Raw genomic sequence first — 23,613 nt, 5'->3', positions numbered from 1 at the left:
TTTAAACGGGTCAAGTTCATAAAATATATCATGATCCAAGTCTAATTTGTATTCAAAATAATGAGCGCTGTCACAGTCCGTATGCGTATTAATGGACAGGTGCATTATTAGCTCTGATGATAGTCGTTAGTGTTCCGCCTTCTTGTGTAAGGAAAATGTGTTAGAGTGGATAAAAGTCTCATGAGCTAGCTTTTGGGATTGAGTAAGGTTCAAGTGTCATATCTTTATAAAATGGTTTCATGTACCACTATCATTATCAGTCTTTAATAAATATCTTTCATTTCTAAGCAACATGAAGATATAAATTTCGTTTTGAGAAAAGTCAATATGAAACGAAGAGATATATTTTTAGCAAGTAATATTTCTCTTATTTATATTGAGTTGATACACTTGTCTGATACGATTGTGATGTTACACCAATTATTTGACTGACAAACTATTTAAATGAGAATTGGTGATGCCAATGTAGTTTCTAGTTGGCTCTCTTAATTGACAAGTCCTGTTCCATCACATATTTAACCCTGTACGTTCAAAATTATATAAAAAGTTGGAATAGTATAGGTAACACCAAGAAGTTAAAAGACCATATCCAATCCAACACCAAATTTTACATTAAATTTTAAATTTGGTGTAAAATTTAGTGTTTTGAGCCCCAACCCACACCAATTTTTACACCAAATTTGGTGTGTGAATAGTGTTACACCAAATTTGATGTAACACTATTCATCACACCAATTCACTTTTTAAATATTTTAATATTATTTCATTATACAAACTTTTAATTAAGCATTATATAAATTGTATGTTTTAATTAAACTTCTTGTATATTTAATTATTTCTTATGTAATATTTTATAATTTTAATTTTAGAAATAAAATTTATCTTTTTTATAAATTAATTTTTCTATATATGACTTTTTAAAAAAAATTAAATTTATGTTAATTCTACTATAAATTATCAATTTCAACAATTTCTAGCTCGATATAAAATAATAAAGGACAAAGAAGCTCATTTTGAACTAGGTAATGCATTAATAGAGCATTTATAGGAGCACCGTAGTGATCTTGAAAGTTGAATATTTATGTAGAATTTAAAATAATTTTTCAATTATGTAATGTTTATTTAATTGTATTTCATTAATGATTTCACTTTTATTTGTATTATCCATTATTATGTATAATGTATAATATTTGCTAGCAATTTATATTATTTAAAAAATTATGGTACAAAATAATTTTATATTAAACGATTATAAAAGGAAATAATATGAATTATATATGGTGAATGTTTTAGAAAGAATTTGTTTTATGAAATAAGAAATAATAATATAATAATGAAGAGAGAGAAAAATATTCTTTTTTGGTGTAAAATTTGGTGTAGTGGGTTGGAGTTGATTACACCAAAAATAGTGTTGACATCAAATTTGGTGTTTGGATTGGAGATGCCCTAATAATCATATATAAAACCTAAATTAGTTAAGTTCAACAGTGCTTAGACCTTTTTCAGGAAGATTATGAGCCTATTTGGATTGATTTAAAAGTTGGTCAAATTTACTTGTAAGTTATTTTTAGCATTTGAAAGTATTTGACAAAATTAAAAATAACTTAAAATAAGTTTATAATAAATTTAAAAAAGTTTTAAAATCAAAAGTAGGTCTCCCGCTCCCCCTATTTTTTTATTTTTTGACTTAAAAGTTATTTAAATTTGACTTTTTATTTTTAACTTAAAAAATAGTTACCTTTTTTAAATCAATCCAGACTGAGTTCTATTATCTAATTTGATTATTTAAAGTATTATGAGAGTAAAAAATATCGTGTCAAAGTTAAATATTGAAAGATGACAGAGGGGGTCCTTGTCATTTTCTGTTTTAATCATTCTACTAATTAACTGAATAATTGGATAGAAGTACATCTTTCACTAATTTATCTAAGTTCAAGCTTGATGAACCCTCAATTCCAGTAGCTTCTTCTGCTAATATTTTCCATTTACTTGCCTTTTTCTTCACATCCTTTCCTTTATCTCCATCCATCATTTCCCTTATAATTTTCTCCACTTCATCTCTCTTCACATTCTTGTCAATTTCCATACCAACACCCCATTCATCACATGCATACCTGCACATGAAAATCAAGAAATCTTTTATTTTAAATCCACCCTACATAGTCTGTTGAGATCGACTGAACCCATTGATCGTATGTTATATCATTCAGTATTACTAGCTATAATATGCATATTTGGTTTAATTATATATATAAAGAATTACAGTGCTAAAATAAAAAGGAATTTCCAATGTGACAAACTTGAAAATTTTGAAAGATTAAAGTTATATATATAAATGTATTGCTATCAGTAACCACTTAGAGAGGTGTTGCCTAATTTTAGAAAGCAAAAAGCAAGATAGATGTAAGATTCAAATTTATAACCTAACTCATAGAGGTGCACCCAATCATTATTGCATTATGTGATACGTCTAGAGTGGGTTCACACATCTATATTTAAGTGTTTTTTAAAAAACATAACATTAATATATATGATTTCAGGAGGGAAGCATGAGTTCACTTGAACCTGATGACCCCATTCTGCATACGCCTATGCAAATAGTAATTGATGCCCAAGAAACAAACATATAAAGTTTGTTGGGCCAAAAAGGATAATACGTGTCATGAACATGTAAGATGATGCATATATAATTAATGATTAAAAGAAAACATGCATTACCTGCAGTTTATGTGCTGATCAGCAAAAAAGGGCCAGCAAATCATCGGTACGCCACTTCCTATACTCTCCATCACTGAATTCCATCCACAGTGAGTAAAAAATGCACCGATTGATGAATGTTGCAAAACTTGTTCTTGGCAACACCATCTTGAAATCAACCCTCTTTCTTTCGTTTCTTCTATGAATTCACTTGGTAAAATTATAGAATCATCACCAATAACTGCATCAGACCTAATTACCCAGAAAAAATTCTTCTTACTATTAGCAAGTCCCCATGCAAATTCCATGAGTTGGTTTTTTGTCAATACTGTTATGCTACCAAAATTCACATAAACCACTGATTTTTCCTCTTTAGAATTTAGCCACTTCACACAATTCTCATCTTCTTTCCATAAATTGGCTCTAAGGAATTTTAGGCTTTTTTCTTGTAGTTGATTAGTGAGTAATTGAAGAGGTCCAATTGTGTAAAGTGGAGGACAAATTAAGGATAAATCACTCAACACATTAAATTCAAGTGAATCAAAAGTGTGGAAAATAATAGCTGAGGCTTTTGAAGCTCTTTCAGTTTCTCCCATAATAAAATTCAACATTTTGTCATTTATATTTGTGGTTCTGATTTGGCTGGGAAATTCTCTAAGACGAAGATTTTTCATACTTGGTATAAAATCTATAACCGTGTCCAAATAACCATTTGTAATGTCACTTTCATCTGCATAGAAAATAAAACAAGGCATATTAATGTATGCATATTATATTTATTATATTACAAGAGAAGATCAACTTGGACAAATTATTTATTTTTCTAACATATATAGTTGGTCCACGAACTGTTTCGACTAACAAACATGGTTACAAATGGATTAATTTCACCCCGTGGACATTCAACTTTTTAAATTGTATAAAGGTTATAAAAAAAACAAAACTTAATTCAACTTCACATATGCACCAATTATATAGAAAAAAATATTTTACTGTTACAAAAATTAGTTTTATGCTTTTTTAGCGGAATAAACTAAAAAGTTGAATAACCATCGGTGAAATTGACCTGATTATATATAAGGTAGAATAAACTAAAGAAGATTGTATTTTAAAGAATTCTAACCTTTGAGAGGCAAAATTCCCTTTTCAATAAGTAGAGGCAAATGTTTATTGCACATGAAACTGCAAGCATTTGTAGTTCTGAAGCTAACACTTGGCACACCAATTTCTTGAGCAGCTAACAAAGCAAATGTCATAATTCCATCAAATATTATGCAAGTAACTGGAGGAACATTAGATGAATTATTATTAATCTTGATTAAAAGCTCTCTAAATGGTGCTAAACAATTTTCTTTTGTGGATAAACAAAGAGAAGGAATATGTTGTGTAACATCAGCATCAATAAGAGGAAGTCCATCTGGAATTGTTTCAAAGATGAAATCTTGGAAATTATTATCAAGAAAAAAAGGGGTTTTGGATTTGAGTAATCTTTTGTGATTATATTCAGAGTTGACAAATGTTATGTGAAAGCCTTTAGAGTGAAGAAGAATGGAAAGTTTTAGCATAGGATTTATGTGGCCTTGTGATGGAAATGGTATGCACACAGCATGAGCTTTTTGGGATTTTTTTCCTTCATTATGACACTCCATATTTTTCTTTGTTTTCTATATTTGAGTTTGTAGCTCATGAATAGTCATCTAGAATTTATATAAGTCATGTGATTCTCTTTGTACTGGTTTGCATTTGGTTTGATAGAAGTCATTTTTTTCATAAAAATTATTTTTATGTAATTAAAATATCTGTGTGTTTAGTTACGTGAGGCATCTTGATTCATGGTGGGCTGATGAGGACCGATCAAACAAGATTGACAAGTTTTTAGGTTGACAACTTCTTATAAATGAGGTGTACATAATATCGTAAATACGTCAGATAATAAGAAGAAAATGAAGAGCTTTATCAGGCATAACTCAAATTTACATGATTCTCGCACTTAATTTGTATGTATTGTATAGAAATATTTATTTATAAAAGTACCGTCCACAATTATGATGGAAAAGATGTAAACGTGCTTGAGGGTTAATTGAGTCTTTAACCATGTTAATACATGTATTAAATCCTTTGCATTACTAATACCTAGAAATTCATGGTATTAGTAATACACTCATCAATACACAATACAGCGTGTAACTAATGTTTGCATTAGTTATACATAGCATAGAAAAATCTACCAAACAAGGTACTACTAATACACAATGTAAATATTATTTTTGTTAACACATTCTACCGAACATTTTCTATACATGTGGGCGTGAGTGGTGATTGAATGGTGAATACATTTTTTGAAAAAAATATATATATTAAAGATCAATTATTATATATATATTAACAAATGGGAGACTGTTTAACTGTGATTTTTGAGTAGTACAGATTAATAAGAATGTTAAACTGTTAGCTATAGTATATAAAATTAGAAGAGAAGACAATTGTTGGAAAAATAATTACTTTTATTTTTTCTGGTTTTGAAGGAGAATATTCCATCTTTCGATAACAAAACGTCAAAAAAAAAGTTTCTAATAAAAAATATTTTCCTATTAAACAATTTATTTATGGGCGTACCAACAGACGTGGGTTGTCATAATTAAGTGAAAGATACCAAGAAAATAGACAAAATCAGACGTAAGAGAATCAATTTATCTTTTTGTATTGAACGTTATCAACAAGAAATATTTTCTCTCACTGTTTTCACCACACATTATGCACCTACCATCCATAATTATCATATTTCTGGTAAATGATTTAAAAATATATTTTTTTTCTTTCTACTAATATGAATGTTCTTATTAATTAAATTGCTTGGTAAACCAGATAATCCATCTGGCTATTGTCTTTTGCACTCACATGAGCAGAAATTTTGTACTCCACATTGGAAGTGAGAAAAAGATATTACAGTATAAACAATATTTTGTATTGAAACAACAACAGGGGTGGTGGCGCAGTTGGCTAGCGCGTAGGTCTCATAGCTTCTGAGTAATCCTGAGGTCGAGAGTTCGAGCCTCTCTCACCCCATTTAATTTTATATGCTCTCCACTTTTTCTTTTTATCCATCTTTCACTAATATACTTTATTTTATCCATCTTTCACTAATATACTTTATTTTATCCATCTTTCACTAGTATACTCTTTTCTTTTTTCTAATAACCAAGAACAACATATACCAGATAACTCTGTCTACCAAGACTAGAATAGTAGATGGAAATGTTTTATGTCTCCGCTTATACCCTCTCTTTTTTTTCTCTCCTCACAGCTATCACATCGTTGATATCTGAAATCAGGGTCATATATTGTGTCAGCCGTTACTATTTCATAATACTTGTATCTCTCTCTGTATATAAGTGGTGAATTGAAAAAAAGAGAGGATATGTAGGTGCTTCTGCCTTAGTGCTCTATCCTGGACTGAAAAATCAGTGTGATGCCTTCATCACGTCGGGGAAGACGATCTGCAACTCTTCATCTCACGAATTAACTTTTGAGGTAAAAGTCAAGCTGATCCATGTTAATATGCACAAGAACTTCTCCTTCCCGGCCTTTCATTTTGGGCAGGGAGGACAAAAGTTACTACTTGTTTCCTTCTCATATAAACAAAATGAAGAAAAGGGCAGGGAGAGTTCACTTCCTTTATGTTTTCAATTAGTATTACTTAAGATTATCGAAAAAATTAAAACAAAAACAAGCAGAGCATTATCGAGTAACAACCAGAAATCAAATTCATCTGGGATTGGGGAAAAGCTCGAAACTAAAAATATGGAAGTGGTTATTGGACAACACAGCTTACAAGTAACCTCAGAGCAGTTTTGATGGAGAAGAAAATGATAAAATATTGAGACATCAACAATCTTAGCTCAGCCCTCTTGATCTTTTCCAGCATTTCACTGGGTGTAGGTACAGTACATAACACAAAATCAAACCTCAAAATTGTCTATGTCTACGACTATACTATGTAGAGTTCGAGGAATCAACATTAATATCGGTGTGCCAGTAGGTAGAGCATACCAGAATATTGATCATTGGAAGTATTAGAAAGAAAAAACAACCTGGTTGCTTCAGCTACAAGCTATCTCTTACTGTTGGTAGCAGCTTTAGGCTTGTTTAGATTTGCAAGTTCTTCTATGAGCTTTCTTTCTTCACTGCTCAACCGCTTTGGAATCTCAACTTGCACTCTCACCAATTGATCACCTCTCATATTTGGTTTGCTCAGGAATGGCACCCCTTTTTTGGCCATCACCAATGTTGTCCCTGGCTGGGTACCTGCCGGAATCTTTAGATCAACCATCCCATCTACTGTAGGAACCTTCATAGTTGTACCCAATATCGCATCAATGTAAGAAACTTTGCAATTGTAGAGAATATTGGTGTCATCCCGTTTTAATACTGGATCCGGGAGGACTTCAATCATGACAAAAAGATCTCCGGGGGGTCCACCTCTCCTTCCTGCATTACCTTCTGAACGAACCCTTAAACGGCTACCTGAATCTACACCAGGTGGAACTTTCAAGCTAATGCGTTTTGACTTCCTCACTCGGCCATCACCGTTGCAGGTGCCGCAAGGAGTAGAAATCTCTCCAGTCCCCCCACAAGAAGAGCATGTTGTCACCTGCTGGAAAACACCCAGTGGGGTCCTTGCTGAGGACACAACCTGCCCTTGCCCACCACAAGTATTACAGGTCGACGGTTTAGTCCCAGGTTTTGCACCTGATCCATCACAGGTACCACAAGTTTCAAGCCTGCTAATTTCAATCTCCTTCTCAACCCCAAATACAGCTTCTTTGAAATTCAAAACCAGATTATAGCCCTGGTCTTCACCTTCTGTGGCCCTGCTCCGAGAACCTCTACCTCCCATACCACCCATGCCACCCATACCACCAAAGCCGTCGAACAAAGACTCGAATAAATCAAAGGCGTTGCTAAAATCCTACGAATAAAGAACAATAAGTCGAAAAAATTATTTAGGTAAGATAACCATCTGCTACTATTGTTATTAAGAAATTCTCACCCCCATGCCCGCGCCAGCTCCTTTAAGACCAGCCTCCCCATATTTATCATATATGGAACGTTTCTCATCATCGGACAAAACCTATTGCAAAACATTAAATGTCATAAGAAGTGCTTGAGATATTCTCCATTATGGTCGTTAATTGTCGGTTACCTTTTAGTGGAACAAAGAGCACCAAGAAAAAGAACTATACCTCATACGCATTGCTGATCTCCTTAAATTTCTGTTCAGCTCCAGGTTCTCTACAATAAGGAAAATATGAATGCACATATAAGGATCTTACATTCTGTAAAGAAAAAAAATATAGATCGACAATGACAGTGCACCTTCATATGAATGTACTTAAATATGTCAATAGGAAACCAAAGCTTGTAAGTTCAACTAATAAACACTTACTAGCTATCCCAACATGATATGTTAGCGTGACCTTTCCAGTATTATGCTCTATATTGGGAAAAGTTAATTTTTTTATTTCTTGGGTCATTTACAGTGACCAAATACTCACTGCTCTAAGCCCCCCGCCTTTTTTTTTACTAATAGAAGAAATAACTCGTATAATTTGTGGATGGAATCATATGGATATATTCTGCTGATTTCCATGTAGTTCAAACATAAAACAGAAAGGCCAAAAAAATTATCGTAAAAAAGCATGTTAATAAAACATATTTACATATAAAGAAACATAAACAGAAAGCCTCAAATAATGCCGTTTTTCAATGAAAGATGAGACAAATACCATGGCAATTCCTTGCAGCATTTTAAATATTTACGCACTCAACAACAACAACATACTAAAAAATATATATTTATAACCTGGATTAAAAAAATTTAGACAAGATATGCTATTAAATGGTAAATTCACAATTTCACATATCCACTCCAAAATTCTTCATTCATCTTCTGCCATAACTATTCCTTAAGTCTGAACCTTCATTTTCTAGTTTCTAGTTTCTACTATTATTCTACGCACGAAATAAGGAAAATCAAAGTTCGTAAAGAGGTCAATCATGTGTTCTTGAGCAGGTACAACAAGATACAAAAAAATTAAAGCTAGAGAAAAAGCCAAGTATGTGCTACTCTAAATCATCTTTGGGTGCGCACAAGGTAAAACCTCCACTCCTAATGCCATAGCTCGCAAACCACACAAGAGAGGTGACCCGCACTAGGCATACCCGGTGCTACAGCTCGACCCAGAAGGCAGACCCCTTGCTTTTGCTGGCAAGGGGTTTCGAACTTGGGACCTCCAACATGGAAATCCCAAGCCCAAACCACTGGACCACCCTGAAGGGTCAACAATAAGACCATAGTAGAAAGCATCTTAATCTCAAATTTCCAGGAACTATGAGCAAAATCAGTGAAAAGACTCAATCATTCTGAGCTTGAGTAGGTAAACACGGCTCTTCAACAAAATAAAGTAGTAAATTTAAAGCTAGAGAAATCCAATATATTCTACTTTATACCATCTTTCAACAAGAAAATCATAGTAAAAGGCATCACATCTCAAAATTCCAGAGACTATACTCACTTGTTCACATCTGGATGGTAACTCCTTGCAAGCTTTCGATAAGCTAAACAAGAAAAAACAGTTGATCAGAAAAATAACATGAATGCAATGATGAATGTATCTTTTTCAACTACACAATTCTTGAGTAATATATCAGTAGTTCTAATTTACAGTCAAAATTCAAGGACATAAATGATTAGCGAATTCTAGAAAACAGAATATGTAAACGACTAGGTGACAATGCTAAATTTGAAATTCTCTAACTTCAAAAGTTTCTAGAGGGACCAAATTTCAGGAGGCCAGGTTTGAAATTGCATACAAAGAAAATAAAACTACTTTCCAACAAGAAGGATAATTCTTGTTTACACATTATATACCAGATATTCTGATTTTTTTTTTGAGAAAGTTAACTGGTATACCAGATATTCTGATTCTCACTACTACTACCAAAACAAAATCAATGCACAAAAACAATTAAAGAAATATTCACCATCAGCATCAAATGAAGAAAGCAATACACTATTCAGAACCTTATCTCTTAACAAATACAGAGATTGGCCAGAAAGGTTCATTATACAGAACCACCTAGAAGCTAGAATGAACTTCGTTGAGGAAACTTAAAAGAAGAAAATAGAAAAGAAAAGAGCGAAGAATGTACTCACAACTTTTGATTTCTGATTTGCTAGCATTTCTAGATACACCAAGGACATCATAATAATCCTGTGAAGATGTAACAGCATTAAACCAGCTTTACTATGCTATATATTTACAAACTCACACACAAACATAAATGCAACTCAATATCAGCCTAGCATCTTACTTTTTCAGCTCTAACAACTATACTGGTCCCCCTTCGTTGATAGTGGTTCTTGTTTGATACTGAACTGAAAAGTGCTTGCAGGGATTCTTGACAAAAAAGGGTTGAATTTGGGGATGCCAATGCCCTTATCTTGCTTGAGAAACTGCATAGACAATAACAAGGTCAATAAGTGTGGACAGATGCCATCTGCTGGCTAAGCAGGTAGATATGGCAATCGTCTCTTGGGTCAGAAAACATGCCAATTTCATATACTTCTTAGATGTAAATGGTTTGATTATTCTTTTAGATAACAGAGCAATCCCCGAGAGCTAACTGGTGCAAAGTTTGAACCTCGGTGAATAATGGATTCAACTCTCTACCCTTCTCCACTTACATCATTTCTTTATGGACTAGCCATGGGGCTGGACTGGACCAACGTCTCGTTTGTCTTTCATCAGATAGTAGGGGGGATTATAATTGTGTTGTGGTTAACACAAACAGACATGATTTATGGGTATGACGTAAGACCATCAAGTTACACTTACATATATCTATAGATTCTTTTTCAGAAAAAATCAGAAACTCTTTAAAGTCGACGTGTATCTTTCACCTTATACCATTCAGAACAATATGTAACTTTCATCTTTCATACAGAAGTCATATGATACTGCTGCATCAACTTTTACTGAGATGCATCATGGAACCCCAACCTTTGTTCACTACATAATCACCACTACACTAGAACTCCAGAAGTATTCAAAAGTTATAGTTGGAAATCTAATTCCATGTATGGGTAAATACATTTGTCAATGGAAACTGCTAATCTCCAAAAGAGTAACATTAATGGCACAATCATTTGTTCTGGCTTCTTAAAGTTGAACTGTAGGACAGTTTTCTATCAAGGTTACAACTAAATGGTTAATGCAAGAAATTACTCTTATAACTGTCACGAAGTGCTGTAGGTTCAAATCTACAGCCTACCTAAAATTCTGAGTCATAACAAAAACATGTACCAGTTCAAGACGTTAGACATCCTTATTCAGAAGAGGGCCGAAAAATAATTAAATAGTATCACCAATTACGTTAACTTTTAGCAAACAAAGTTCGCATAAATGACTTAAAAATATAGAGTTTAAATCCAAAAGAATACATTAGAGATGAGGCTGTGAGGTTAACCAAGCATACGTAAATAGAAGGTCAGTCCACAAGAATGAATTCACAACATACGAGAATTTGAAAATGAATAGAATATATTCGGCAAAAGGGTTTGGGGTGCTTCTATATTGGTTCACTGTAAACGGCACATCTTAAACTTCTGTGTCTGCGCCCTAACAAATATATGGCCCATTCTCGGTGTTTCTTTTTATTTACCACGTAAATATATTACTTAATAATGTGTGTGTTGATTTCAACTCAAACATACCATATAAAATAGGTGGTCTAAAATCAGTTGTCACAGGTAATACAGAAACATTTCCAGATAAAATCCATAAAATTTCCAAAGAAATCATATTTCTTATACTATAAATAAGTGGTTTCATGTTCAAAAATGCCTCAGCATGACTCACCAAAATGGAGATGCTGATAATTTATTTGTAACAGGAAATTTTGGCACAGACTGAGGCTGAACTCCCCACCGAGTAACCCATGTGCTTCCACAAGGTATGATTGCCATTACTGCAAGTACAAAAAAAGCATCACATTAGAATGAGTTTAATTGAGGAACACTTTGGAAGTTGAATTATTTCCACTTAAAACACTACGAGTGAGGTAGTTGTAGAATAAAAAGGACTACATTCAGAAGGCAAAGGACAGATTTTAAAAACGTCTTTCTGCTTATCCAGAAGAAGATAAACAAAAGGAAAAGATCCACCATAATTTACAATAATTGAAATTTGAAAGTAATAAAGAATCTTTCGCTACATACAAAGAAACTTGGACAGCCAATCTTGCACTGTTTCATTATTCTTTATAGGTAAATACAGATGGAGTAATAATCAATTAAGCAAAGAATATTTCTATAGAGAAGAACAACCCTCCCCACCCCAAAAATAAGCATTACTCTGCACCAACTCCTGGTTATTTGTGGTAAGATAAAATTAGATGATATTTGTGGTAAGATGGAAATTAGATGCCATTTATCATTCCCAGTGGTTTGGAGATAAAAGATTCAAGAAGCTCATTACAAGCTTCCACTTTCCACATTGAGGTAATTATTAACAAGAAACACAAAAACCCTAAAGAACTTATATTAACAAATAATCAAATGAAAAACACAAAATTAGACACATAATCTAGAAAGCAAATATGAAAATGTTCAGATTTTTAGAGCAGAGCATAGTATAAAAGAAATAGAAATTGTCGCCCATATATAAAAAAAAAAAGTCAATACAGGTAGACCAGTAATATGTTTCCTCAATTTACGTCTTTACCGAACACAGATACAGTTTATTAATAACCTACAAAAAGACTGAACTCTGTAGCAGACCTGTTACTGAGATTGGCCGGAATTTTGCGATGTTTACGCGCCGCTACGGCAACGGCAAAGGCGGCGGTAGTTGTGTGGTGGTTGAGAGGAGTGAGGGAGCAAGTCTGGTTGGGAAGATGAGGCTCCGAAAGAGAAGAAAAGAGAGAGCTTTCGAGAAGAGGGCTATCTGTAGTTATACTTGTACCACTAACATTAGGCTTCTATATTGGTTCGCTGTAAAACGGCACATCTTATACTTCTGTGTCGGCGCCCTAACAAATATCTGGCCCATTCTCGCTGTTTCTTTTTATTTATTTATCACGTAACTATATTAGACTACACTTAGGGTCTGTTTGGAAAGCCACCTGATAATTGGAATTTGTGTAATTATTAGGGTAGTAATTATCAGCCTAGTAATTACACTGTCTAGTAATTACACTGACCTGTTTGGTTGTCACAGTGTAATTGTACTGTAATTACACATGTCTTGTTTGGATGCCACAGTGTAATTACACATGTTCTGTTTGGATTTGGATGCACAATTGCAATCATAAAATTATAATAAATTTTAAAAATAAAAATTAATTATTTAAAATTTATACTAGACAAATAAGAAACTTTATAAATGACATTAAATTAAATATTTAAGATATATATTCTTTTTTAAAAATATATTAATTAATAAACATATTTTATGTAACTAATATTATGAAAAAATAATTGATTTATATTTTTTCAAATTAATATATTTCAATTGAATTGATCGTAACAACTAAAAATATGAAGTTTCTACGAACATCGTGAAATGTATGTTTGATAAAAAGAATAATATATAAATAAAATGTCATAAATTATTAAATGTTTGACAAAAATATAATTTATCAACTCTAATTAAAAAATAACGTGCAATGTAGATTCAATATTACTAAAACAAATTAAACTGAAAATATAACATAAGTTATAAATTCAAAATAAAAATTTAACATAATACTCTTATAACAAATTTCAACATAGCAATAAATATGATTTAGTTTTAGTTTTTCTTAATAAAGAAAACGTAAGTCTACAACTTACTTAACAATAAATTCTATTTTAATTTAAAAATTAGAATATAATAAAATTATGCTAATGAGAAAATAAGCATGGCATAAAGAAATAGATAATACGAAAAAATTACATAGGATCACGTAAAGTAAGGTTGAGAATAAGAAGAAAATGAAATATAACAATATAAAATAAAATAAAAACTTTTACAAATTTTTAGAATAATAAAATTAAAAAAAGAACTTAAAATAATAGAATTTAAAAAAATTAAAACAAAAAAATTTAAATAGAAATAAAAAAAATAAAAAAGTAATCAGGTGGTAATTACACCATGTAATTACCAGCAATTCACAGTCTCTGCCTGTGAATTGTAAAATGTAATTATCCCATGTCAATTACACCAATTACGTGCTGACCAAGTAATTACTTGTCCTTCCAAACAGGACAAGACGGTGTAATTACACCAATTACACCAAATTCAATTACCAGGGTGTCCTTCCAAACAGGCCCTTAATAATGTGTGTGTTCATTTCAACTCAACACATGTCCTATAGAATAGGTGGTATAATTTTTTTTTTTTGTTAAATATCGTATATATTGATATTTATCGAGTATAAAATAAATTTTATTATTTAAATTTTTTTTGTAAGTTTTTATAATACGAGTACAATCTTTGTTGAGATTTTTGAAGGCTATTTTATTCATAAACTTTAGCTCACACTTATTTAAAGAACTAGACTCGATGTACGCGCTTTGCACGTAATCAAAGCACATATCTCATCTAATGACAAACATTATAGAGAAAAATTAAATTTAGTTACGAATTTCATCAATAAATTACTCGTAAAAAAATAATTTCATAATCTAATTATTATAATTCTTGTACAATTGAAATTCTCACATAAATTGAGATAAACAATTACTTCAATATTAAAATAACAAATAGTGTTGTAAATAAAGTTCTACTCTTATTTGATAAGGGATGGAGTATTGTTTTAACTAATTAGAGAGTACTAAATATTAGGAATTTTTAGGTATTAGAAATAGTAAAAGGGTGAAAATATGAGAAATTTAGTAATAATAATTTTCCTACTTATTCTCCTATTAAATCCCTTTTTAAAAATAATTTTAACCTATGTATATATATATTTAAAAACTCCATAAACATAAAAGAAGTACAAAGCGTCCATAACTTTCATAATGTGAACTTGTAAAATATCATTAATTGACTGACTTTCTAAGTGAAATATCAATAATTGAGTGACATTTGAGTTGTAAAATAAAGTTGAGTAAAAGTATGCAAAGTTGAATGAACATGTGAGATATTATATTATATAGAATAAGAGTCCGTTTGAACGGACTAAAAAGTAGTTTTCAAATCAAAACATAAAAAATCAAACTTAAAATGATTTTTAAGTAAAAAAAATAGTATGAACACTCCTACTTTTGGCTTTTAACTTTTTTAAAGTAATTTTAATTTATTTTAACTTTCCCACCACTTCTAAAAGCTAAAAATAATTTAAAAATAGATCTGACCAACTTTAAATCAATTCAAACCGGCTCTAAAGTTAATTTCATTGAGAAGTTCCTAATTTTTTTAATTATTTTTTTCTTAAGAAAAATTAAACGTGAATCGTACTTATCTTGAGAGTTATAAATTATAACAATTTTACCAACCAAAAAAAAAAAGGAAAAATGAAGAGACGACTAAACCTAATTAAAAGATGTTCGAAACTATAAGAACTTAATTTTCAAAGGCGATATATATGTATGTATATATGGAAAAATTATTAAAATACATGTCTTATGTTTTCCTTGTTTCCAATATTCCCTTCTATTTTTAAAATCCTCTAAAATCCCTTATTTCTTTAATGAATTCGAGCTACATATTAATGTATCAGAGCCAGTATTTAATGTATTCGAGCTACATATTATGTATCCAATTTATGTTATAATGTATTCGAGATACTCTTTAATGTATTCGAGCTACATATTATGTATCCGATTTGTGTTACTTTTTAAGGGATTAATGTAATTACAAACCAATGAGGGATAGATTGTAATTTCATATTAAAATTATGAGATTTATGTAAGTTATACTATAATTATATCAATTTTTTTGACCTATTAAAATTAAATAATAATTGGAGAAAAATATGAAAAGACGATTTTGTCTAAAGCGAAATCTTTTAATGAAGGTAAAAAAATTCAAACAACATTTTTAAGGACCTTCATATTATTAATGTTAATATAGTATCGATAGATAGATAAATAACATACAGTATTTTGCAAAAGACATCTGAATTTATTGGAAATAATTATATTTTGATAATATGAAAAAATAATTGACAATATAGCCAATTCGTGTAAAAAGGTGAGTTATTTTTCTATCATAAAAATTAGTTTAATGATATTAATAGGCTGTATGATTAAATGTGAAAAATAGCGTACCCAACACTTGAACAGATTTGCATTTTACTTCGTTATTTATTCCATAAATGTCTCGTTAGGCCATTTGCTCTCCTGCTGCCTAGTTCAAGGCTCATTCTCTAGCAAGAATGACCCAACTTCCTCTGTTCCGATTTATATGTCGTTATAATTAAAATAAATATTTTTTGATATTAGTTATTTCATAAAATCAATACATAAAAAATATCATTTTTTCTATTTTATCCTTAAGAATTATTAGTCTTGAAAATATGTATTTGATCAATATAGAAAAACTAAATAATTAATTCATATTTATTGATCAAATTAATTAATCAAAATAAATTAATTCATATTCATTTATAAGGTTTGAGATAGCATTCTTGTTGTACCTACAAAGGTAAGATTTGATTACGTTTGATTTCCTATCTTAAACAATCTCAAAAAAAAAACAAAAAAACTATTGCCATAGTAAATGCATTTACTAGGAATTCAGTAGTAATTTACATCTTATTATCTTCATATGATGCTATTACGCTATAAAAAGCTAATTAATCTTTCAGTTGATAAATAATTTTTTTAATATATTTTAAACACGTCATATACATATATAAAAAATGATTAAGGATATTTTTTAGATCTTAAAAATGTAAATTTAATTTTTAAACAACGTATTTGCCTTCATTCCATTTTTAAGAACAATGTACTAATGATATTTTTCATCTCTCTTTAGGAATTCTCACTACTTGGTTCAAAATAAGATCATCTCTTTACAAGCTTAGCATTATTATTTCTTATCCAACATGAGATAGAATGCCAAAATTTTCATATAAAAATTGCATCAAAATTTCTATTTAATATATACAATTAAATGACAAACAAACACAATCTCAAATTTAATATAGAGATTAGTTTCCAAATTCAGAGAATCATACCCTTTATATTACAAAGTTACAACTTACAAACACTGACGACTTGAATTTGACTAATCATCATTATTAGTTATTACTCTCTTCGTCTCGTATTAATTATCAATCTTTTTTAAAATGTTCATTTCAAGATATTTATTAATTTATAAAATTAATATATAATTAAAGTAGAAAAAATGTGACAAGCAAAGCAATATAGTGTAAACTTAAAGTGTGATCATTTCGTTTAGTTATGTTACTCCGGACAATGGAGTCACCTGTAAGTCGTTCGTAAAAAGCACCACCTTATTGTCCTCTGTCGGAATTTTCACCGGAAATGGCGACAGTTGCACCGAATTGTGGCCCAAAGTTGGAAGCGGTGGCTCACATAGACATCAGTAAACTTTCCCAATCTGAACTCCACGCACTTTCCCTTTGCTCCGACTCCGCTTACGATCTCCGGCATACTAACGAAGTCGTTATTCCCCAAATTGACCGGTCCCTCTTCAATGAATCCGCCGGAAGCCGTCGTCAAACCTATTCCCGTCTCCGTCACCAACACCACCGTTCTCGCGTGCCCGGTCTTCACCCTTCAACTTCACAACCCAAACCCCCTTTTACTTCCGACCCTGAAAACCACGCAATTCTTCATTTTCTTAAGTTCTTTATTCGTAATCCCAATTCCCAATCTCCACCGCCCGTTCCTCCTCCTCCTATTACACAGCCGGCTACTTCCGGGATTCAAGAAAAGACCCTACTTTTGATGAATGAACCTGACAAAAAGAGGAAGAGAGGACGGAAACCTAAGGATAACAAGAAGCTGAAAGAGAATGGGGTGGAAATTGTGAATAAAAACGGTGAGGTGGTGGATTTAAACAATTTGGAGAATAATGGGGATAAATTATACAGTGGAGAATTGGAGAAAAGGACTGTTAGGTTACAGACTGAAGAAGAGGTACTCGGTTTTGTTAGGGATTTGGAGGGGCAGTGGTGTAGCAGAAGGAAGAAGAGGAAATATGTTGATGCTAGTGGGTTTGGTGATACATTGCCTATTGGTTGGAAGCTCTTGCTAGCCCTACGTAGACGGGACGGTCGCGTCTGGGTTTATTGTCGTAGAATTGTGAGGTTGTTAACTTTTTCTACTAACTTACTTTTGCTTGTTAATTACATGTTTGTTTATAAGCTTTTATGCATTATGGGTTATGTGGGTTATTGTTGTTTGCTTTGAACTTGCGAGTATGGACTGCTAATCTTGTGATGGAAATAAATGCTAATGGTTATTCTGTTGCATGTTTGTTAAAAACTAACTAGATCTACGCAGTGTTATCAAATGCGCGTTTAAGCCCTGAAGCGAGGCTCAGACCGCGTTGAGCACTTTGCCTCCCCCTCGCTTAATATGTGCTTCACTGTCGTCATCAAAGTTCTAAGACATACTTTTCCTTGTGAATGAACATTTTCTGAAGAGGTGACGCTAAACCATTGATATTTCAATTTATCATGAAAACAATCAATTTCTTTGTCCATATATTTGTTTTCATGCTTATAATTATTAGTATTGGACTAAACACATATATATTTTTATGTTTTCTCCATTTGTTTCTTTTCTCAATAAAGCTCATGCTTTATTTGCGCTTAAAGCCCCTACAAACCTTAGAGTTTTTTTGCACTTTTCACTTTTGATAACACATGATCTACACAGCTTTTATATGTTTCAATATCATTGCATGTGTAAGTTGAAGTATCATGAAATTTCATGTTTTGTTGTGAAAAGTTTGAGTTCTTCAATGAGTTTGTGCATACTTTTTATTTGATTCCTGAAAGTATATGCACTGATACAATGCATGCTATTGGGATAGCATGGCAGCAACCAGGTTTCTTCCTCAAGAACCGGGTCCATAGCTCATGGTATCCCTATCCTAAGCATATTGCAGTCTACATGCTGGACAGTAGGAATGATTGAATAGTTCCATTTGTTGAATTTTCTATGATCGTGAAGTATGTAAAATTATTTTGTTTCATCTTGAAGATGCCAATTTTCAAATTTGTCTATGCAAGCGTTAGCAGGGATTGAAGTATTACCAGATTTATCATAATTACAAAGATTGAGATAATCACACAATTTCACATGGAACTCATTTTAGCTGATTAATAGAAACCTACTTTTAACTTGAAATCTCGAATCTACCTTTAATAAGCTCCTGCACAGCTTGGTGCAAGTAAATGCTGTCCTAACTATAAGATGTTTACTGCCCTTCTCTTGTTTTGTGGCTAAGTCCAGTATTTTCTTCTTACTTGACATTTTCTGTGTTAGCCCTACTGGTCAACAGTTTATATCATGCAAAGAGGCTTCATCATATTTGCGGTCCCATTTTTTGTCTAGTGAAGCAAACCAGCCAACTCAGCAGGTTGATGACACTGTTGCTAAAAGTGTGAGTAACTTCCACAGTGATACCAGTTTGGTTTTGTCAACAGACATCCAAGAAAATCCTCATTCTCTTCAAAAAGGTGATGTGGCAAAGCATGACGTAGTTGCACATGCAGTTGTACCCAGTTCATCTACTCTAGACCTACATCTGAGTGAAGTTTGCTTGATGGAGATGGATAATCTCCCTGAGGTTAAAGTTCAAGACATTTTTGAATGTTATAAATGTAACTTGACGTTTGAAGAAAAGAATGCATATTTGCAGCATCTGTTCTCATTTCACCAGCGGACCACAAGAAGGTACAGGGTTGGGCCATCTGTTGGTGATGGGGTCATAATTAGAGATGGAAAATATGAATGCCAGTTCTGCCATAAGGTATTTGAAGAACGGCGTAGTTACAATGGTCATGTAGGAGTCCATGTGAGAAACAATGCAAGAGGAACTGTGGATATAGCTGCTGCTGTTGCAGCAGACAAGGGTGTTCAATCTCCACATCATGATGGGTTGCTTTCAAGGACATGTAAAATGGATGCTTTAATTGAAATTGCCCAAAATGCAGTTGTAGAAACTTCTAGTGCTAGACCTGTGACCAAGGACAGCAGCATGCCATCTAGTACTTCAATGGACTTGGATGGAAATATGGCTACCAACATTGACCAAGTTGCGAGGTCAAACACTGATACTGGATTGTCATATACCAAGGAATTTAAGGCTGAAACATGTCTTGAACAAGATAGAAATCTGCCTGATTATACCTGCGTGCAAGTAGATAAAGATAAGAACGGTGAGATTTTGGCCAACAAGTTCAATCCGAGAGTGATCTCAACCAATGATTCTGAGCAACCTGAGGGTGATGATGAGAAGAAGGCTGGAAGCAACAAGGTAATGCAGGGTCTGGGAAACAAGCAGACAAAAGAAAATGATGAAGTTCAACCTGAGACCATGGAACTAACTTTTCAGGAAATCGCTAGTCAGAATGCATTAACTAGCTCTTCAGTCTCTATGGTGCAGTCGTTGTATAATAATTTTGAGCACTCTGAGGAAGGTGTCGTGAAGAAGGATGGAACTGATAAGGTAGCAGTGGGTAAGGGAAACCGCCTGACTAAAACAAATGATGTCGAATTAGAAATTATGGAGCTGACTTTTCAGGAAGATGCTACTCTGAATGGGTTAACCACTTTCTCGCTGTCTATGGTGCAACCATCTCATAGTGCTTTTGAGCACCCTGAGAGTGATGACATGAAGGATGAGAATAAGCAGCAAGCAGTTTGTCCTGGATACAGCCTGACTAAAGCAAATAATGATTTGGAATCTGAGACTATGGAGTTCATTCTTCAGCAAAATGCTACGCGAGATGGGCTAGCTGGCTTTTCAGAGCCTATGGTGCAATCATTCCACAACTCTACTGGCATTCTTTCAGGATCTAGTAAGGTAAAATTGCTTTTTCTGCATCTGTGGAGGTCATACATTTATCTCATAGTTGCTGAGGACGACCCTGTTCTTTGTTTTTATCCTGTAAAAAATGCATCAAGCAACGCTCAAACATTTTTTCCTCTTTCTCTGAGATCCTGACAAATAATCAACTTCGTTGATTCCTGATCAGTTTGTATTTTTCAAAACTTAATTTGGTTATCTTGCCTAGGATTTTTTGTATTAGGGTCTTTTTTTGTCTTTTGTTCATCTCCAACATAGGTGAGAAAGAAAAATGCTATGACTTCGTTATGATAACAATTTCAGGTCAATTTGGCCAAAGCTAAAATGTGCTTACTTCAATTTGTATGGAAACGAAATATATAGATTGAAGATAAGGGTGTCCAAAATATGTATTTGCCGGGCAGACAACTATTACATCCAGAAACAAGGTTTTTGTGTTAAACAGCCCCTCTACTCTCAGGGTTTACCAAGCCTCTGAATACATTCCTTGTCTGATCAACATTGGATACTGTTTTTACTGCTCATTGATAACCCAACCTACCTAATGCACCAAGGAAGAAGCCTTTCTATCCACCAGTTTATCATCATTAGGAATCATTAAGTTGTTAAAACTTTTTGTCCCACTCATTGTAGCATCTACTTAAGTAGTGAACATATTACTATCCTCGTGTTGCTTACATAAATCTAAACTTTTGTGTTATTAGTTCCACTATCCTGACTGTTTGAAAGGATTTATTTCTTTGAGAATTATCGCTGTTATTGGCAATTTCAAATGTGCAGATTGCTGTTTTGTTTGGTTTTCATTCAGCAAGGTTGTGGATATTAGCTTAGTTCGTGATTATTCTGTTTTATAGATACTATAACTCCTGCTCACTCTTGTTCAACTAATTCCCTAATTTCACGAGTTAGTAATTTATTTTTCCTAAAACCTCTGTAGGACAATGACGAAGTATCTGCTATTGGTCAGAATCTGGATAATGGAACAGGATTTGAGGAGCTTAGGCTGGATGAGATAGAACATTTTGAATACAGCTTTGATGGTGGTCATGAATCTTCATCTTTGCCCGCAACTTCTATTGGATTGGGTAATGATGCAAGGATGGAAGAGGCTTTTGCATCGGTTGGATTTGATTCTGGAGGAATCATCTTAAACATGGAAGAATTGAATCAACTTTCAACAGTATGTGTGTGGTGCAGAGTGGAATTCAAGCTTGAAGCTTATGATACCGAAGCTCATTCAGATTCAATTGGATTTATGTGTCCAGACTGCAAGGCTAAAATATCTGGACATCTAGAGAGTGTGTTTCCTTGAGTCCTCACGGTTTTTGATTTCCACTGGGCCATCTTGTGGTGCTTGCTGCTCAATGTCCTGATACACATGGTAGTCCCTTAACTTGCTTAAGTTCTATCTGCAATCAGTAACAAACAAATATTTTTGCTACTACTTTCCTTCTTCACAAGTCTCAACTGTGAAAAATTGGCATGCAGCGAGTTTTCTTGCTAAAATTCTACACTGAATTAGCTTATTCTTTGGCAAGCTTATTTTACCGACTCAACATTTATCATCTTAATTACAGAAGATGCAGGTCTATTTTCCGCCTAAAGAGATGGATGTTACAAAGCATGCATGCGTTCTTTTCTTAGGAGACAGAGTTTTAGCTGGTATACTTAGTTCGCTGTAAATTCATCCACGGAATAGTGTAGTTTGTAATATTCCTCTTTCTGGTATGTTAAATTACAGAAGACAGAAGATGGGTCTCTATGTATGAAACTGAACAGTGTATATTCTGCTCATATGTATATATCTGTTTATGTATGTCACTGATTAGCTCTATGAGCCTCTTTAGAATCTAGGCATCATCAATGCCATTTTATAATGTAGCCTTTTATTTTGCGTTATCCTTGGATGATGCCTTAAATTCTGTGTTTTCCATTTACTAGACTTGAGAACAGTTATATGTCGATGAACAGAAGGAGCAAAAGGGACAGAGTATTTCAGTCCACTTGTGAAGATGAGCATCTTGTTCGTTCTCCTTCATTTATAAATGTAAAAGGAACATTAAAAGTAAGAAATTTGGCTGTGGAATGATCCTTTCCTTTTTCCCATGACACTCTATTCGTCATCCTTTTTGGACAGAAGAAGAAAAGTATTTTGTTATTGTGAATGTTCAAAACTAAAGGGGCACAGTATTTCAGTCCACTTGCATTTGCTGGTCATTCAAATATAATATAGACCCTCTTCCCCTCTCACTTTTACACTTGCATTGGACAAATTTATGTCATTGAGCTTGTCAGAATCTTGATGATCATAAAGAGGAGGGGCTTTCTGGAGAATGCTTTATATTTTGTTAAGGGATTATATTATATGTTATGAAAAGCATGTTTACAATTGTGCTTTAGATATAAGCTTAGAATAAAGTAGCCTTTTTGACCATTTGGTTTACCCTTTCATTTTTCACGTTACATCCATAAACTATTCCTTCCAGTATTCATAAACATAATTATATTTAGAATACTAGAAGAGAGTGAAATTCATCTATATATGCAGCAGAAGAAAGCACTTTATTCCTTTAATATGTAAACATACGAGCATGAGCTCAATGTGATGTCAAACTTAAATCATTTTCTTCATAGGATGTCAACTTCAATCAATTTCTTCGTACTTGGATCCAATTAATCGACCAATCTAGAACAGTAAAAGATCAAGTCTAAAGATAACCTGTTCATTTTTCACTTCAAGGCAAGGTTTAGAATATGCTACTGTTCTAAGCCACTCTATATAGGAATCTTTACTTTCCAAAAAGAAGATGGAAAAAAGAAAGTTTCATCCCTTGCTTCTGTAGTGGCATCTTCTTCTAGT

At 32.7% G+C, this 23,613-nt stretch overlaps 2 protein-coding genes, 1 non-coding gene and 1 pseudogene across 4 annotated transcripts; 2 read left to right on the top strand and 2 right to left on the bottom strand.

Annotated features, from left to right (window-relative positions):
- Nucleotides 1-1,868: 1,868 nt before the first annotated feature.
- LOC125815936 (7-deoxyloganetin glucosyltransferase-like) lies at nt 1,869-4,394 on the bottom strand (annotated as a pseudogene).
- A 1,284-nt stretch (nt 4,395-5,678) lies between these two features.
- Nucleotides 5,679-5,763, top strand: TRNAM-CAU (transfer RNA methionine (anticodon CAU)). Its single transcript is given in 2 exon segments — nt 5,679-5,716; nt 5,728-5,763. It is a non-coding gene; the product is annotated as a tRNA-Met (tRNA).
- An 806-nt stretch (nt 5,764-6,569) lies between these two features.
- Nucleotides 6,570-11,725, bottom strand: LOC125815938 (chaperone protein dnaJ A7A, chloroplastic-like). The gene is made up of 7 exons (XM_049495513.1): nt 11,619-11,725; nt 10,072-10,213; nt 9,914-9,971; nt 9,273-9,315; nt 7,941-7,989; nt 7,748-7,828; nt 6,570-7,666 (listed from the first exon to the last, which is right to left on the bottom strand). The coding sequence occupies exons 1-7, from the start codon at nt 11,723-11,725 to the stop codon at nt 6,809-6,811; spliced, it is 1,338 nt and encodes a 445-aa protein (XP_049351470.1). The 3' UTR covers nt 6,570-6,808.
- A 5,475-nt stretch (nt 11,726-17,200) lies between these two features.
- LOC125815933 (uncharacterized) lies at nt 17,201-22,652 on the top strand. 2 transcript variants are annotated; one of them, XR_007442199.1, is made up of 4 exons: nt 17,201-18,021; nt 19,208-20,750; nt 21,691-22,134; nt 22,331-22,652. XR_007442199.1 is itself a non-coding variant. In XM_049495510.1 (3 exons), exons 1-3 carry the CDS (start codon nt 17,234-17,236, stop codon nt 22,063-22,065), a joined length of 2,706 nt encoding a protein of 901 aa, XP_049351467.1. In that variant the 5' UTR covers nt 17,201-17,233; the 3' UTR covers nt 22,066-22,652. The 2 variants fall into 2 exon arrangements, 1 of the variants encoding a protein (XP_049351467.1); XM_049495510.1 differs by having other exon boundaries at nt 21,691-22,652.
- The last annotated feature ends 961 nt before the right edge of the window (nt 22,653-23,613 follow it).

Source organism: Solanum verrucosum, unplaced genomic scaffold (genome assembly GCF_900185275.1).
Source record: "Solanum verrucosum unplaced genomic scaffold, falcon-dt-bn FXZP01000261.1, whole genome shotgun sequence".
Lineage (NCBI taxonomy): Eukaryota > Viridiplantae > Streptophyta > Magnoliopsida > Solanales > Solanaceae > Solanum > Solanum verrucosum.
The sequence above is the reverse complement of the archived record's forward strand: the minus strand, read 5'-3'. Positions and strand labels throughout refer to the sequence as shown.

Bases quoted from the DNA above. Each gene is read 5' to 3' on its own strand.
- LOC125815938 (XM_049495513.1), bottom strand. From the start codon at position 11,725: ATGGCAATCATACCTTGTGGAAGCACATGGGTTACTCGGTGGGGAGTT. The intron at 9,972-10,071 runs GTAAGATGCTAG...ACATCTTCACAG, and splicing joins TAGTTGTTAGAGCTGAAAAA to GATTATTATGATGTCCTTGG. The intron at 7,990-9,272 runs GTGAGTATAGTC...TCCTTATTGTAG, and splicing joins TACCATCCAGATGTGAACAA to AGAACCTGGAGCTGAACAGA.
- LOC125815933 (XM_049495510.1), top strand. From the start codon at position 17,234: ATGGCGACAGTTGCACCGAATTGTGGCCCAAAGTTGGAAGCGGTGGCT. The intron at 18,022-19,207 runs GTTGTTAACTTT...TTTCTGTGTTAG, and splicing joins TATTGTCGTAGAATTGTGAG to CCCTACTGGTCAACAGTTTA. The intron at 20,751-21,690 runs GTAAAATTGCTT...AAACCTCTGTAG, and splicing joins TTCTTTCAGGATCTAGTAAG to GACAATGACGAAGTATCTGC.